At 36.2% G+C, this 17,081-nt stretch overlaps 2 protein-coding genes across 2 annotated transcripts; one reads left to right on the forward strand and one right to left on the reverse strand.

Annotated features, from left to right (window-relative positions):
- Positions 1 to 302: 302 nt before the first annotated feature.
- LOC21392140 (conserved oligomeric Golgi complex subunit 6) lies at positions 303 to 5,224 on the forward strand. Its single transcript, XM_010113479.2, has 8 exons — positions 303 to 991; positions 1,081 to 1,148; positions 2,350 to 2,473; positions 2,584 to 2,730; positions 2,831 to 3,094; positions 3,176 to 3,460; positions 4,061 to 4,207; positions 4,299 to 5,224. Exons 1-8 carry the CDS (start codon positions 461 to 463, stop codon positions 4,821 to 4,823), a joined length of 2,091 nt encoding a protein of 696 aa, XP_010111781.1. The 5' UTR covers positions 303 to 460; the 3' UTR covers positions 4,824 to 5,224.
- A 5,856-nt stretch (positions 5,225 to 11,080) lies between these two features.
- Positions 11,081 to 14,713, reverse strand: LOC21392141 (probable apyrase 7). The gene is made up of 2 exons (XM_010113480.2): positions 12,611 to 14,713; positions 11,081 to 11,563 (listed from the first exon to the last, which is right to left on the reverse strand). Exons 1-2 carry the CDS (start codon positions 14,520 to 14,522, stop codon positions 11,247 to 11,249), a joined length of 2,229 nt encoding a protein of 742 aa, XP_010111782.1. The 5' UTR covers positions 14,523 to 14,713; the 3' UTR covers positions 11,081 to 11,246.
- Positions 14,714 to 17,081: the final 2,368 nt, after the last annotated feature.

Genomic DNA, 17,081 nt, shown 5'->3' on the forward strand with positions numbered 1-17,081 from the left:
TGTGCACATCTAAACACAAACTTAAGTTACAATTTCAACTCAAGTTATTATCCAAACTCAACTTAAAATTCTTATTCAAATCACCCTAACTCAAAAATGCAAAAGAACAACCCTGTAATTCTTTGAATTTGTTTTTATTTTTTTTTATCGTAAGCAATCCAAGTCATGGATCTGGCGTACTTGGGTAAGGAGCCCAACAAAATGTGGGCTGGGCGGGCCTGCGGAAGGAAAGTTGTTGTTTTTATTTTTATTTTTATTTTTGGAGAATTGCGATTGCTCGCTATTGGTGTGCCTACTCCCAATTCCGTTGGTTAAGTTGAGATTAGGAGTAGGAAGAAAAAGGAGGAGAAGAAGAAGAAGACGAAGAAGTAGATTCCATAAACAAATCGTCTTATTTTGAGAATAGGAAAACCAGAAATGAAATGAAAAAGTAATCCTACAAGGGAGAATAAAAACAACAATGGCGACAGGGACATTGGCGCCGGGGCTATCCCGGAAGCTGAAGAAGGTTCTGGAATCAACGAGAACGGAGTCGCCGGATCTGATAGCGTCTCTCCAAACCCTCTCCGACTTCTACTCCGACAACACTCCCCAGGCACGCCGTAACCTCCGATCCACCATCGAGAAGCGCGCCCTTTCCATCAACCTGGATTTCCTCGCAGCCTCCGACGCCGCACTCACCGCCTTGGACCGCGTGGAAGCGGAGGTTGCTTCCCTCGCCGGCTGCTGCGATCGTATCGGCAATGCAATCTCCGCCTCTGCCGCCTCCACCGCTGACATCGTCTCCACCACTGACCGCCTCCGGCAAGAGCTCCTCCTGACGGCGCAGCGGCAGGAGATCGTGTCCTGCTTCCTCCGCGACTACCAGGTCTCCCCCGAGGAAATGGCGGCGCTGAGGGAGGAGGAGCTCAGCGAGGCTTTCTTCAAGGCTCTCTCTCACGTGCAGGAGATCCATGCCAATTGCAAACTCCTCTTGAGGACTCATCATCAGGTACTATGCTATTTCTGTCAAATTGAGTGAAATTGAGTGAAATTGAGAATTGGGACGATTTCCTTATGATGAATTTCTCTGTTACTCAGCGCGCTGGTCTGGAGCTGATGGACATGATGGCCGTATACCAAGAAGGAGCCTATGAGCGTCTTTGCAGGTGATTCTTCTATAAAAGAATTAATTTCCCTTTTAGATTTTAGATATAAACAGTTTTAGGCCGTTCATTTCGCTAATTCGAGTTTAGAATTCGAGTTTTGCTAAGTAAAAAGCTCTCACAAACAATCACATCTAAATTTTTTACTGCAGGGCGAACTAAACGGGCCCTTTCTAATTGAGAATAGATAAATTTAATGTCGCAGAAAAAAAATAATTTGGATTGCTGATGCTAATTTTCAAGATTTATTATTGGCACCACGCGGCTAAACAAATTATCAAGATGAATTGGAATTGAAGAAAAACAATTTGTTTTTCTTTTATTAAATTTCAATTCATCGACTATTTCTCACAAAAAAATGCTCTATAATCTGGTTCAACCCTTACATTTTGACGAAAATACTTTTCAATTCCATTTCGGTTACAAGAAAAAGCATGACCTTTTCTTGCACTTGATCATCATGTGTGGAGATTTTTTCTCCTCTTTAATGTCGTGATGCAGCTTTTTAACTTCCGCTTGGATACTGGGAAAGCACGCAGAAAATAACTTCGGACGCAGGACATCCGTTTCGTTTTGCCTTTCCGCTTCTTCTTCTTCTTCTTTTTGTGAAAGATTGCTTCCCACGTTCTTGCTTAAAAACTTTTCTAGTTGGGAAGCCTACGAAAACAATGGAATTACAATCTGCTTTGTTAAGTGACAAGTTCTCAATTGCCTTTGTCATGCTTCATTCTCAATTGCCTTTGTGAGGATGATATTTGCTGAAGAATGAACGATTTCTGATTATTGATTGAATTGTGTTCATATAACCATAAGTATAAATAAGGAATTCTATCCTAGCCATTGATAATCATCAGAAGAACCAGAAGAACCAGAAGAACCAGATAGTTATTCAGCCCTAACCGACTCTAATTAGAAGAGTAACCACTCCACTAATATTTACAGTGCTAAACACTTCTTGACAGGTCTAACCATCAATCACAAGTAAGAGCTTAACTTGACTAACTTCAGTTTAAAGATCTCTGTATACAGTGTTCCTCTACCTGGGTTAGATACGGTTTAAAGAGCACTGTATACCTAGTCACAATACTCATTTCTTCTTCAAGTACTTTTGTCCATAAAGGGGATTTTGAAGTTTTTACTTAGCTATTATTTCAGCTGCGAAATAGCTTAGATGATTTTATGGCTTTGATTACTCTTTATGTAGGTGGGTTCAGGCTGAATGTAGAAAGTTGGGTGATGCTGATAACCCTGAAGTTAGTGAACTTCTGAAAATGGCAGTTCGCTGCCTAAGGGAAAGGCCTGTTCTCTTCAAGTATTGTGCAGAAGAGGTGATTCTACCGGATCAGACTTAATGGTTAATAACCTGCATTCTGTAACATATCACCTGTGGGTTTTCTGGTAACATTTATTGTTGTTTATTTGTTTTCAAACATTCCAGGTAGCGAATATGAGGCACAATGCATTGTTTAGAAGGTTCATCAGTGCTCTTACTCGTGGAGGACCGGGTGGTATGCCTCGTCCAATTGAAGTGCATGCTCATGACCCCTTGCGATACGTCGGGGACATGCTGGGATGGTTGCATCAAGTGGGGCTTCCCTCAAAGTCCTATTCAGAAGTCTATTACTGATTTTAAAACTATCATCCTTTTGTTATATATTAACTGCTTGAAATTATTTATATCGCAGGCCTTGGCATCCGAACGAGAATTTGTTCTCGTGCTACTAGATCCTGACACAGTGGTTGATGGTAGACCAACTGAGGAACAAGTCTCTAAGACCGTGCAGAGTGATTCTGGAAAAATAGAATCCGACTTGACATTTGTTTTGGATAGAATCTTTGAAGGAGTTTGCCGGCCTTTCAAAGTGAGAGTTGAGCAAGTTCTACAGTCTCAACCTAGTCTCATTGTATCGTATAAACTCAGCAATACCCTCGAGTTCTATAGCTACACGGTATATCTGTTCTTTCCTGTATTTTATGTATTATTAAACCTGGGCGAGAACTTTTGTTGTAGTAATTCTATTCGTTGGCAGATATCAGATTTGCTTGGGAGAGAAACAGCTTTATCTAGTACACTTTGGACGCTAAAGGATGCAGCTCAGAAGACATTTTTTGATATTCTAAAAATTCGAGGCGAAAAGCTTCTACGATATCCCCCATTGGTGGCTGTTGATCTTTCCCCACCTCCAGCTGTAAGGGAGGGAGTCTCTATACTGCTTGAAATTATTGCAACTCATAACGGCATGATGATTCCTGCTTCGGAGAAAAAACCTGATTTCAATCCAGTGATATCTGCTTTACTCAACCCTATTATTCAGGTAACTTTTATAAAAGTAACTTTTCTACTTTTTAAGGGCTTCACATTGACAGCTTGGTTGCCGTTGTATTATAATTTCCATTTAGCGGTGACGGGATTGAGAACTTCCAAGTTCCACTTTTAATATAGCATTTTTCATTTAGCTTAGGGTAGGATAGATATCAAATCTACAATGGGCAAACTATGTCACAACATCTTAATGTACCTCCTTCTATTGTATGTTGTTCTATACGTGGCTTTAGTCTGGGCTTGTTTTGTTTTTGGAATAAGCTCTACGTTTTACTTATAGCAAAAGGAATAGTAAAGCAAAAGTCAAATGTTTAAAAAAAAAAAAAAAAAAAAAAGAAAATCAAGGCTATTCAAATAAGTATGAAAGGTGTATTGGTGCTTGTGCAAATAACGTTTGGGGTCTTAAAAGCAATACGATGAAGCAATACATGTATGGCGAGGGGGTTGAGGAGGGCTTTGGATGGAGGTTATGGGTCCCACTTGTAATCTTTATTAGAGAATGATATACGGAGTGTTCTTAGTAATTATAGCCGCTTATTTTGGTTTACTGTGCGAGGGGATTAAAATCATTTGTCCAATTATCCTATTATAGATATGTGAGCTAGCAGCAGAGGCACACAAGTCCAAGGGCATCGGTCACTCATCACGAAAAAGCAGAGTTAGTTCTGATTCGGGTCAAATCAGTAAGTCATCCGTTGATGCGCTGCTCTCCAGCAGCATTTCTGGCTCATCCTCTCAGGTATTATTGATGGTTTGAGCTTGTGTGCATAATTTCTAGGAAAGAAGACTTCTTTCCTGCATCCTAATACCTGATTAACCTCTTCGAGCAGAATAGCGAGACGCTCTCAAAGATATTCCTCATAAATTGCCTATGCGCCATCCAACAACCGCTGTTGGGGCATGAGGTCGCGGCTGAATATGTGAAGAAACTTGGAGCGATGATTGACAATCATGTAGGGATCCTTGTGGGAAAAGAAGTTGACGGCATCTTAAGAAAATGTGGCTTGCTACAGAAGATGCATCATTTCCGTAATGTGCTGAACAAGGAAGGAGGCGATGAGAACATTATTAAAGCCCCGCTAGCGGAGATAGAGGACACGTCACCTGCTTCTCTCTCAGAGTCTCTGAGGGCTTTCTTTGGTTTAATTTTGGGAAGCGAGAGTTCGCTGCCAGAGTTTGAGCAGATGCAGGTTCCAAAGTTACGTTCTGAAGCTTCGGTCCAGGTGGCTAGATCACTGGCTGAAGCTTATCAACTTATTTACGATGCAATTATGGATCCCAAGAATGGCTACCAAGACCCTAAGTCGTTGGCAAGACATCCTCCACATCAGATAAGGACTATCTTAGGAATATAAAGAGCATTATCTCTTCATTTTTTTTTGTTTCATCATTTTCCTGATCAGCACATATACTTATGCGGGTTTAATCATGTTCGTGTACTTGTTAAACAAAAAAAAACAAAAAAACAAAAAAAAAAAGAGCTATTTTCTCTTCACCAATAAAAGGGGGCTATTTTCTTTGGCTTTCTTGTTGTAGTTTGATGAGAATGAGGCTCTGTTACATATCAGAGATTGGTGTAATGGACAAGTTGCATTTGCTATTTTCTATTGTTTCTGAATTTTAGCAAGATAGACGGGCGTTGTTGTAGAGTGAAGGTGTATTACTGTCTTTGTTATAAATCAATTGCATTGGATGCCACTTCTTGGTATTACATAACCTACATGGATATTAAACCATTCATTTAGACTCCATTATTTCCCTGCTTAATATTTTGTATTATTTCTCCATTACATGTAACTTATATAACTTATGCCTTCTCCTATATGACCTCTAGTTATGATCCTTAGGCTATAAATAGATGAGGTATTTGCTTGTATGATCACTCCTTACAAAAAGGAATACAAAGTTTCTTTGTCTCTCATATTTCTCTTGTGCTTTCTCTTATTCTTTTAGTTTCTTGCAATTGTAATTTTTACTATTATTTAATAACAAGTTATCAGCACAAGTCTCTTATCTGTGAATTGTTTGATACATTTTGGTTCGATCACTTCCCACTTTGAAAGGTATATTGCACGTATATTTTCCGTGATACATGGTCATGATTTTATTATAGTTTTTCTTTTCTACTTGAATGGATATTACATATCTGTACTCTTTTTCTTTAGTATTCTTGTTGCAATGATTTTTCTACTATAACATTGTATCTATTGCCTGTTCTTTCCTTCATTGGTGTTATCTGTTAGTTTTTGATCATTTTAATTTTGGTATGAAATTTCGTTTTTGATGATTTCATTATACATGCATCATTACTGATTTAGACTATTATATATATATGCTTGTATAATATATCATATGTTCTTATGGGCTATTATTATTGATGTACATGAATTGATTATATTACTGTTTTGCTATAAGTTCTTTTATTACATTAAAATAACATTTCTTTTATGATTAGTTACTTTACTGTTACATATCATGAGTTCTATGTTTTTTATGGTTATTTTGTATGAACATTCCCTGAACTTTTCGAATTTAGCAATTTAGTCCTTAAACTTTTTTTCCTGACAATCAACCACCAGAACATTTAATTTTTAGCACTTTTAATTCTTATTGCTCAAATTCGTTCAAATTTTGATGGTTTTTTCTGTCAAACTTATAAGTGACAGCTTAGGATTAGGAAGCACATTGATGTTTTTTTTTTTTGTATTAATAAAATTTCATGTTAAAAGTTTATATTAATATTTAAGTTATAATTAAATTAAGTTTAAGTTTTTAAATGTATTTATATTGAAACTAAACAAAAATGAACATTAATGCCCTTATTAGGATGTCATTCGTAAGTTGGGTGCAAAATATGTCAAAATTTTAATAAATTTGAGCAATAAGGTGTTGGAAATGTGTCCAGAAAGTATGATGTAATTTGTTATTTATGAAATGGTAAATATCGGATATCATTGTTTTGCTGACGTTTATAAATAAAATAAAGTTACGTTTTAATTCATATTCAAAGAGTGTTAGTAATATTGCTTAGTCCATAGACTATGATCAATGAAAGAAGAGTCAGGGAATCCCTGCCGGACAAGCTCTTCTGATATAGTTTAAAATACATATTCGCAGTCTTAGGATCGATTGGGCAATCGAATCCGATTATGACTGTTAGATCGAACCATATGATGCTGGTCTCGGGGCATGGGAGTTGGACTCTGTGGTTGATCTAGACATGTTCACAACATGTTGAATAGACCATGTAACTAATTAGGTTAGAGCAAAAACCGTTTACAGAGCTCTAAACCTAATTATTACAACTTAAGTATATTTGTATAATTATCTCAATCCTGAAGTGAATACATAACTCGACTTAATTTCTCATGGTCTTTGATTCACCAATGAGATTAGTTCATAGTTTTTGAACAACATCTCGGCTATTGGGATCATGAAATAATTAAGTTGGAGTTGTGTGATTCACAGATATGGAATTCGTAAGCGATAATGTCACCTCATGCTTTATTGATGGGTGTGTGAATAAATAAACCAGGCCTGGTATTCATTGATTAATACATCGTGACATGTGCGAGACATCTTACGAACATATGTCTTTCTTATTCACAGTCATATAAAGGAGTCGAGGAAACAATGACTGGAATGGTAAAACGGTAATTTTCTATACCATTCTAGTCACTGATATTTACGAAGGATAATAGTGCATTTATTCTGTGGACCGTGTGATAAATTGTATTAACACCATCAGAAAAATAGCGCATATGAATCAAGAGATTAGTCGGCATCGAACCTTTAGTGGAGTCGTACGATGTCGGAATTAAATACGTCGATAACTTATCGGGATAAATTAGTCGAGTATTGTAATTCCATAGCTTTGTTCATATGGGTCCATTCGGTCTCAAGGCTAGCTCTAATAAGTGGGAAAATTGAAACTGATGTTTTGTTACATAATTGTGTTTAAATAAATTCATTATGTTATTTTTCATTTATTTGATAATTGAAAAATAAAAGGAATGAATTTGAATTTTGAAATTAATGGTGATTAATTTAAAATTCAAAATAGAATTTGAATATGATTTGATTTGGCAATAAAAGGGGAAGGAAAAATTCAGAAATCCCTAAGGCAAGAGGGAATTCGGATTTTGATTAAAAAGATGAAGGAAAATTCAGAAATCCCATCTAGGGTTTGAGTTTTTGAATTTCCTTTTATAAAAAGATATTATTGAAAACCCTAGTGGTGGAAAAGAAGAAGAAAAAAAATATCTCACTCTCACTCTCTTCCTAGGGTAGCCGGATTTTGTAACAAAATTAGAAGGAAAATTGTTTCCTTAGGTTTTTGAAAAAGAGCCCACTCTCTAATCCCAAAACACTTAAAGTCATAATCTTGAATCAACGAGTGGTTTGTGGCGTGATCGTGTTCATAAATCAACGGTCTTGTTTCACGGCAATTCTCCATCTCAGAACGTGAGATAGTGAGACAAGATCCTTGCGGCCATATTTGATCCGATCATCTTAAAGGTATGATTGTCATTTTATTCCTTTATCTATAAACATATATCATGCATGTATCTCTCGTTGTGATTTACGTTTAATTTGGAATTAAAAGAGATGTGAAAATTTTTGAAATTTCCGCCTACAAATTTGTTGTTGTTTAAATGATTTTTCACTTAAAAATCACAACTTGATCCTTCATAAGGTTGAAAGTGTCAAGAAAGGAGTGTTGATTGTAAAAAAAAAGTTTAGGGACTAAATTATCAAATTTAAAAAGTTTAGGAGGTGTTCATACAAATAGCCATATTTTATTACAGCTAATCTATGTCATTCATATTTATTATGTTTCTAGCCATGATCTTAACGTTACATTTCTGCCTCTATTTACAGACAAAAAAAAAAAAAAAAAACGTTATTTATCTGCTACCAACGACAAGTTCATATCTTTTTTTTTTTTATCAGTTTCTATCCTAATAGTTGATATTCTTATATTTTAAATCTTTGATTGATTATAAATTATCATTTACATTCTTATTGACTTTATTTTTGTCATATAATAGTTTCACAGTGTTGAATCTTACAAAGCTCAAGTTTGTTGCCCTTGATATTTTTAGCAACAATTATTTGGTATGAACTCTTGATGTTGAGATCCACCTTGATGCTATGAATTTTGGAGAAACAATAAAAGAAGGAAATGAAGCATCCTCACAGGATCGCGCGTAGACAATGATATTCTTTCGTCATCATCTCCATGAAGGATTGAAAACTGAATATTTGATGGTAAAAGATTCATATGTCCTTTGGAGCAGTTTGAAGGAAAGGTATGACCACCAAAAGCTCGTAATACTCCCAAATGCTCGTAATACTCCCAAGATTTTAAAAGTGTAAGCAAGTATAATTCCACAATGTTTAAAATTAATGCGGAGAAAGTGTTACTGATGAGGACATGTTAGAAAAAAAAAACGTATTCTACTTTTCATGCCTCTAATATGCTCCTACAACAGCAGTATCGAGAGTGAGGCTTTAAAAACATTCTGAATTAATTTGTTATATGCTTGTTGCCGAGCAAAGTAATGAACTGTTGACAAAAAAATCATCAATCATGTCCAACTGGATCAACGCCATTCCCTAAAGCGAATGCTGCATCTATTGATAATTCTGGGCATGGTCAACGTCATGGTCGTGATCATAGACGCAGACGTGGACGTGGACGTGGTCGTGGTTATAGTCGTGGTTCTCACCACTAGAAGTGGGAGAATAGTAAGGAAAAACAAGAAGAAAGGGGTTCTCAAAATAAAGCCACCAAGAATAATGAAGATGTTTGTCATCGGTGTGATATGAACGGACATTGGCGACGCACATGTCGCACGGTTAAACATTTTGTTGATCTTTACCAAGCATTGTTGAAAGAAAAAGGAAAAGGTGTAGAGACAAACCTTGCTGAACACCATGATCCTGTGGAGTTTACGCACTTGGACGTTGCGAATTTTTTTGAGAATTTATTTGGCAATGGAAACATGAATATAGCTTGAAAATGATGTTCCCGCACCATATTACCCCAAGTGTGTTATTTTAAGGGGTGTTTTTATTTTTAGTGTGTTTTGTGATTTTCAGTGTGTTTTATTTTGAGCTTGTTTTGTAATTTTTGATATATCTTTATATTTTTAGCTTGTTTTGTAATTTTTCAGTGTGTTTCTATTTCTTGTGTGTTTTATTGTAAAAAATATATATAAATGATTGTGGTTTGTATGTTATATTCTCATAATTCTTTATTTTATTTTTCATGAAGAAATATGTATTTCAATGATGACAAAAATAGTGCTAAAGTTAATGGTGAAACCCTTTGCTTGGCAGACAGTGGAACAACGCATACCATTCTTAAAGATAAAAGATATTTTTTTCATCTTATATTAACTGAAGTTTTCCTGGCAATGTTTTTAATGAGGTAGTTATAAAGCGCAAATCCTACAAAATTTAATGTACTCTTTTATCCTTCACTAAGATTTTTTCTCACATGATTTTTTCTTAATAAGGTTTTTAACAAGGCATATTCTTAGTAGGTGAACATGTAAGGGAGAGTGTTGTAAATTAATTGCATTGGATGTCACTTCTTGTTATTACATAACCTACATAGATATTAAACCACTCATTTAGACCCATTATTTCTCCTCTTAATATTGTGTATTATTTCTCCATTACTCCTCTCTTAATTTTGCATGTAACCTATGTAACTTATGCATTCTCCTATGACCTCTAGTTATGATCCTTAGGCTATATATAGAGGAGGAGTTTGCTTGTATGATCACTCCTTACAAGATAGAATACAAAATTTTTTTTACTTTCATATTTCTCTTGTGCTCTCTTGTTCTTTTAGTTTCTTGCAATTATATATATATATATATATATATATATTGTTAATCGTATTACTGTGTTTTTTGTCCAATAAGGTGTATTACTGTGTTAATTATTTATGGATAACCTTGATAAATACTCATTGAAAATGCATAGGTTAAGATTTCTACCCTTTACTCTTGATTCATAACATTTTAATCAAATAATTATACTAATAAAATGATATTTATTAAGAGTAAAGAGAGTCCAGATTTAAATGCTCTATTTTTTTATTGTTTTTACTTAAACTACATAAAATGAGGAAGTTCTTTTAGGCTGCATATTCCGGACAAGTTACGGCAACTATAAGCGCATATTACAAGGTGTTAAAATACTAAAGGTCATTTCCTTAAATATATATATATATATATATATATATCAAAAGCAGTGGCAAGTCCCTTCTATTAAGCCATGAGTTTGAGTCAATTCCACCAATCCGAGTATATAAGCAATTTATTTCACGACGATGTCTTCTCTTTCCAAGATTATCTGAATATATAACCCTTTATACATATCTTTTTCTTCCAGAAAAAGAAGGTGCAAAATGGTTATAAAAATTCTTAGCTCTCATAGACACATGTCATGAGAGAGATCCATTGTCATTCTTTTGTTCAGAAGAAGAGCGGCTTCAACAAGTTTGGAGAATTTTCAGACTTGAAAAGAAAAACTGTGAAAAAAAAAATTGTGATAAAAGAAATAATGATCAAGCAATTTCTTTATAAAACTTTTTCTCAGCTGAATTCAGGTATATATGTTACAAAAAGAATGTGCCTAAACTTAAATGGAAATTTCCATCTCTTCTTTCTCAATTTTTTCTCTCTTTTTGCCTTTTTTTCCCTTTCCCTTTTCCCTTTAAATCATCACCATACATCCCAAATTTTCTAGATGAGCACCCGCTAACCCTTAACCAGGTGTGCCTCAGCCAGCGAAGAATTAAGGTCTTCTCGAGACTGCGATCGCCTACTCTGCAGACGCATCTGGCTTCGGTGAGGTGACCAGAAAGAAGCCATGCTTCCACTGTCAAGTTGTATTTGCCCCAGATTATTGGAGGAATAACTCTGTGCCACACTGCTCGTAGATGCGTACAGAGAAGATTCCATAAGCTGGATTTCGCCGCTGCTACTGCTGCCAAGACCACCGTGTCCAAAACCAAATGTTCGATGTTGGGTGCCTGCAACTGTTGGACTCAAAGGCATCTTTGCTCTTCCATCCCCTGAAACCCCACAAGGTCAACCATCTTGCATTCAACTAAATATAATCGGATAACAATACACTCACACAACCCTGCATGCCATATTGAAAATAAAAAGAAATGGAATAACTATTTCCTGAAACTGGACACTATTCTTTCACGAATTTCTTCGTATCAACATGAAAACTGAATTTATATTGCACAATAAACAGTCACAAATCCGAGAGCTTAGTCATTTTCAAGGTAATATGATCAACCGATTGAAACTTTTTTTTTTTAAACTTTTTTTATACGGTATCGGGCCTAGGGCTCCCAATATATTAAGAAGAAATTAAACAATTAAAACCCGAATCTTAGATCGTACAATCACACTCTCACGTACCCAACCACTTAGCTAGTCTCAAGTGAGCAATCAATTGAACTAAACCTCAATAGTTGAATACTAAAGGTTGATAAAGACTTTTCAGCATTTGTCATACGTACGGTTTCTTCACAAATATGAAACCGTTTCAAACTCCCTAAATCAGAAGTGCAATTAATTTTTTCAACTAAAAATTGTGCTATCCCTCATCGCTCCTAGGACTTGAACACAGGACCCAAGACATTAAAAACAACTCACACCCCCACAAAACAACAATTGATCTTAACCTCAATTGGAACTTTACAAGTTTTGCCTTATTACTAACCCGTCATTTCACAAGTGAAAGCCATGGCTTTCTAATATTCTATCCAAAAGAAACAGAAACAAAAAAAAAATGGTATCAACCTCTATGATAATACAGGAGTCTTTTTGCTCATGATAGGCCATGAAACTAAAATACACAGCTTGTTACTGTAAAGAAGTTGGGATAATACAGCAGCAGTAGCACTTTTATAGAACTACAGAATAACGATGCATATGCATTCATGGTGTATAATAGGCTCCTAAGCCATCCTACAAGTCTAATGAATGTGAGAATTATATTTTCAATTATGGCTAGTGAGCTAATACTGATAGTACCACTATTATTATGTAAACATGAAAATAAGAACTGTGTAAAATCAAAACCTCGAGGATTGATTGCTTACCAGAATTCATAGGACTCCATCGCTGGAAACGAAACGGAGATGAAATACTAAGAACCGACGCGGAAGATGCACTATTATGTCTGAAAAGAGGGAGGTACGACCTCCCGAAAAATTTAGGCCTCCAATTCCAAACACAAGACAATGCGCAAAGCAGAAAAACCAATGACACAACCAAAACCACCATAAGAATCAACGGGTTTATCTTCATCTTTAGTATTTCATAGCTTCCGAGCCCCATTCTCGCCGTAAACGTGTTCCCTGCCTCCAATAGAGCCACCCCGAGCGTCCACGTGATACTACCGGAGCCAATGACGACTTTGTCTTCTGTAATGTGCAACCCCTGTCTCAACAGAGACACAATGTATGGTGCTCTAAAGCAGTACTGCTCAATATATGGCTGCGGGGCAACGCTGTTCTTTGCAACTTCCCACGTACTTTCACAGAACCCCCGACCCTTTTCCAAAACATCGTCGAGTGTGGCATCTGCAGTCAGGTTGAAAAACCGATAGATCACGTAGAAGCCCGACATTGCGTAGAACTGGCCTGAAGGGCGGGCAAAGCCATCGGCAAGAGCACAAGGTCGTACATCACAGTCGATTCCCGGGCTCACACTGTTCCATTCCGACACATTGACAGCAATTTTCGCAAGCGCGCTGCATTCATCCCAATTAGGTGTGCCAATAAGCATCACACTGGTGCCTGATTTCCCGAAACTCTTCTCCGAGACAACGGGGCTCTCGCCTTGCTGATGATTTGCGGAGGCACACTGCGAGCAGGTGTAGCTCTCCTTGTACCCTGTCTGCAAACAGGGATGCTTAATCTCCACCTTCCCATTCGATAATTCCGTCCTTGGCGTTGCCTTAAAAAGGCGAGCCACGGACTTATCGAAAGCGTCATTCAAGCCATAGCCAGGGAGAGAATAAGCAGTGAGGTGATGATTTACACTCCCAATTCTAAGGTCCAAATTAGTTTCACTCTCCACATTTTGCACATTCTCAAAAGTAACCTGCAACGACGAGCCCCCCAAATCAAGCGCCCCGAAAGTCGGCTTCCTCGGCCGGGCCCCGAGCATTCCAGTCCGGTGGTTAAGAGCTATCCAACCAAAGTAAGCCTCTTCCATTCCACTAATGATCTTAACCCACTCTCTCCTACACAAGAACGGAGAAGCCTGGAGAATGGACCAGGCATTGTCCAGAAGCCGCCTCGAGTCTGCGGCCGGCAATCGTCGCACTCCGGCGGTGGCATAAACGAAGACGGAAGTTGTCTTGTGAGCGTTTCGCGGGATTTGCTTCTCTGCCCACTTAATCAAAGGCCTAATTGCAGCCTTCAAACCAGTCACATTGCCGACCAACTTATGAAATCCGGGCTCGGTCTCCATCCGATTGTAGGCCCGGCCAGCCGGCTTTCTCCGTCCGGGCTTCCCAAAAGGCTTAACCGAAATCGGGAGAGTACGGTCGCGACTGTGGCGATCAAGTGAAGCCTGGTAAATATAAACGCGAGTGCCGGTGCTTCCGCAGTCGAGGACGACGTAGAATTTGGAGGCGTTTTGGGGCCAATAAGAAGAAATCGAAAGAGCGAGAAGGTAAAGAAGGAATGCGGAGATTAGAAGGACAAGAAAAAGTAAAAAAGAACGAAAACATGATGATGAATAAGAAGAGGAAGAAGAAGGGAACTTGTGTTTTGAGAAACTGGGGAGATTTTGGTTTTGGTTGAGAAGGCGGTAGGTGGAGAGATCTTGAAGAGAAGAAGAGAGTCTGAGATTGTGCTTTGAGTTATTGGGTATTATGGTGGTCGTGTGATCATCTTCTTGTGTGCCCAACAGGACGGAATCGGAAGACGACGTCGTTGCGGAATCCGACGACGGAGACGAATGATGGAAGATCAACAAATTCTTAATTCTACCAAAAACCATTTTCTTTCGTTTTTTGGTTTTTGGGTTAATGGATCTGGGATGTTTGGTTGAGTTTGAGTTTCACATTGATGATATGGAAATCGGATAAGAGAGGGGTTTTGGGATTCTGGGATTACGGCGGATCAGGCTAAATTCTCGCCGTATTTCAGAGATTTGTGTGAAAAAGAAAATCTCATGGGATGATAAGAAGAGGGAGAAGAAGAGGAAGAGTTGTTGTGTAAATTGAAGAGAAATTCTAATTTTAATTTACCTGCGAAGGAAAGCAGAGACGAGCTTAGGAGGACGACGACGACCACCACCCCCACCTCCACCACCAACACCACTTTTTTTTTGTGTTTTGTTTTTTTTGTTTTGATAGAACAACGTATTTCTTGCAATTTTAACTTGGGCTCAAGCCGCTCAACTATTGGGCTTCATTGAGCGAAAAGTAGGCCCACATCACTTTCATTGTCATTTGAGAAAAGAGTTAAAAAGTAGTGTGCAAGATTTTAAGAAGAATTAAAATGAATAAATTAAAGTTTAAAAAAAGTTAATAACTAAGTTAATGTGATGTAAATCTGGATTTATAATTAGTTAAAATTCTAAAAATACACTTTTAATAAATTCTGAATTTATCCGAGATTTACTTTTAGAACTTTTATTTTTTTCTAGACATGTGAACTTAGTAAATCTAGAATTTATTATTAGATTTTTCATTTTTTCCTACTAATATGAACTTAGTACATCTCGTAAATTTAGGACTTATTAAGTATATTTGAGATTTATCATTAAAATTTATAGTGTTCTTTTTTTCTAATAATATGAACTTGGTAAATTCAGATAATTTATAGTGTTCTTTTCCCCTAATCATACAAACTTGGTAAATCTGGGAGTTACCAGTCATATCCTGAAATTGCCATTAGATTTTTCACTTTTTCCCAACTAATACAAACTTGTCAAATTTAAGATTTACCAGCTATATTCGAGATTCCCTATTAGATTTTTCACTTTTTTCCTAGTAATACGAACTTGGTAAATCTCATAAATCAAGAATTTATCAGGTATATCCAAGATTTGCCATTAGAATTTGTAGTGTTCTTTTCCGCTAGTAATACGAACTTGGTAAATTCAAAATTTACTAGGTATATCCGAGATTTACCATTCGAATTTGCAGTGTTCTTTTCTCCTAGTAGTACGAACTTGGTAAATTATGTTGTGCAATTTTTACCGTATTTTTTGACATATTGAATGAGTGTATTATATATAATGAGATTATTTAGGAGTAGGACAAGAAATGATTTGAATTTCTAATAATTTTCGTTATGTATAGAAATTCGAATTGAGTCGATCAATAGTCATATATAAAATGATTTTAATCATGAGTCATTAGCACACTGCTATTTATGAATTTGTGTTCATTGATTTACTCGTTATGGATTTCGGGATTGTTAAATCTTATTCCTTTTATCTTATAGACATGATAAAGTAGCCAGCCGTGAATGTTAATATACGAGATGAAATTTGTTCTTTCTTGAATAAAAACGTAGATAAATAATTTTCTTAAGTATTGATTCCGTCCTGAATAGTAAGAGCGCTCAATTCGTGATTAAGGTTATAAATTTATGAATTATTTATGGAGAATCGATCTATATATAATAATTATATCAAATGGATGCTTCACATTATTAGAAGTAATTAAATGTCTATAATTTTAAAAGTGCAATTTCAAGATTATAATGGAGCAACGTTTAGAATTAATGAAAATAATTTATTAATTAAAGAGTTTAATTGATTATTAATTTTATTGAAGCTTGAAATTATGGATCCATGAGTCCCCCTTCATTCTTTTATACTTGTTAGACAATATGAATATTCGAGAATTTTAAATTATGAAATTCTAAATTAATATTACTCAAGTATAATTAGTTGTGAATTAATTTGGATTTTAAACGATGAGATTATTTAGCAGAGAACTTTGGAACACATGTGTTGTGAGACAATATGCACTACACACCCAAGCATATGGAGAATACATATAGAATTCAGTTGCTTGCTCTTTAAGTTATTTGATAAGTGCGTAATCTGATATAGCTTTCTGATCAATTTTTATTTTTCCTTGCTTGATTCTTGAGTATTTTGTATTTTCATTATGTTTTTTGTATTTTCTAGGTGTTTTGGAGGCTATAAAATGGATGAGTATGCTTAAATTCCAGGCACCATGGCGCTCTAAAGCACGAAATCAGGCCAAATTTCGAGATCAGAGCGCCACGACCCACAATCAACCCGCAAAGCACTCAACCCGAAATCAACCCACAACTCATCCTTGACACGTGATGTTTTTTACTTTAAATATGTAATGTATGCACTGAGATCATATAAACGCAACATAAAACACATATGTCCTTAAAATTTAATCAATTTATACTACAACAACTAATTAAATCCAAAAAATTTAAATACATCTAACAAAAAGTAAGCAAAAAAATATGGAAAAAATCATAAAAACGTACTTAAAGTGGTAAAAAATAACTGTCATTCAATTAATAAACAAAAAATAAAATATCACAATAACACCAATTA

This window comes from Morus notabilis, unplaced genomic scaffold, assembly GCF_000414095.1.
Source record: "Morus notabilis unplaced genomic scaffold, ASM41409v2 Scaffold752, whole genome shotgun sequence".
Classification (NCBI taxonomy): domain Eukaryota; kingdom Viridiplantae; phylum Streptophyta; class Magnoliopsida; order Rosales; family Moraceae; genus Morus; species Morus notabilis.

What these genes read in the sequence shown, in the direction of transcription:
- LOC21392140 (XM_010113479.2), top strand. Translation starts at nt 461, where the DNA reads ATGGCGACAGGGACATTGGCGCCGGGGCTATCCCGGAAGCTGAAGAAG. An exon ending in TCTTGAGGACTCATCATCAG is followed by an intron (nt 992 to 1,080) that starts GTACTATGCTAT and finishes TCTGTTACTCAG; the next exon opens with CGCGCTGGTCTGGAGCTGAT. An exon ending in TCAAGTATTGTGCAGAAGAG is followed by an intron (nt 2,474 to 2,583) that starts GTGATTCTACCG and finishes CAAACATTCCAG; the next exon opens with GTAGCGAATATGAGGCACAA.
- LOC21392141 (XM_010113480.2), bottom strand. Translation starts at nt 14,522, where the DNA reads ATGGTTTTTGGTAGAATTAAGAATTTGTTGATCTTCCATCATTCGTCT. An exon ending in ATGGAGTCCTATGAATTCTG is followed by an intron (nt 11,564 to 12,610) that starts GTAAGCAATCAA and finishes GTGGGGTTTCAG; the next exon opens with GGGATGGAAGAGCAAAGATG.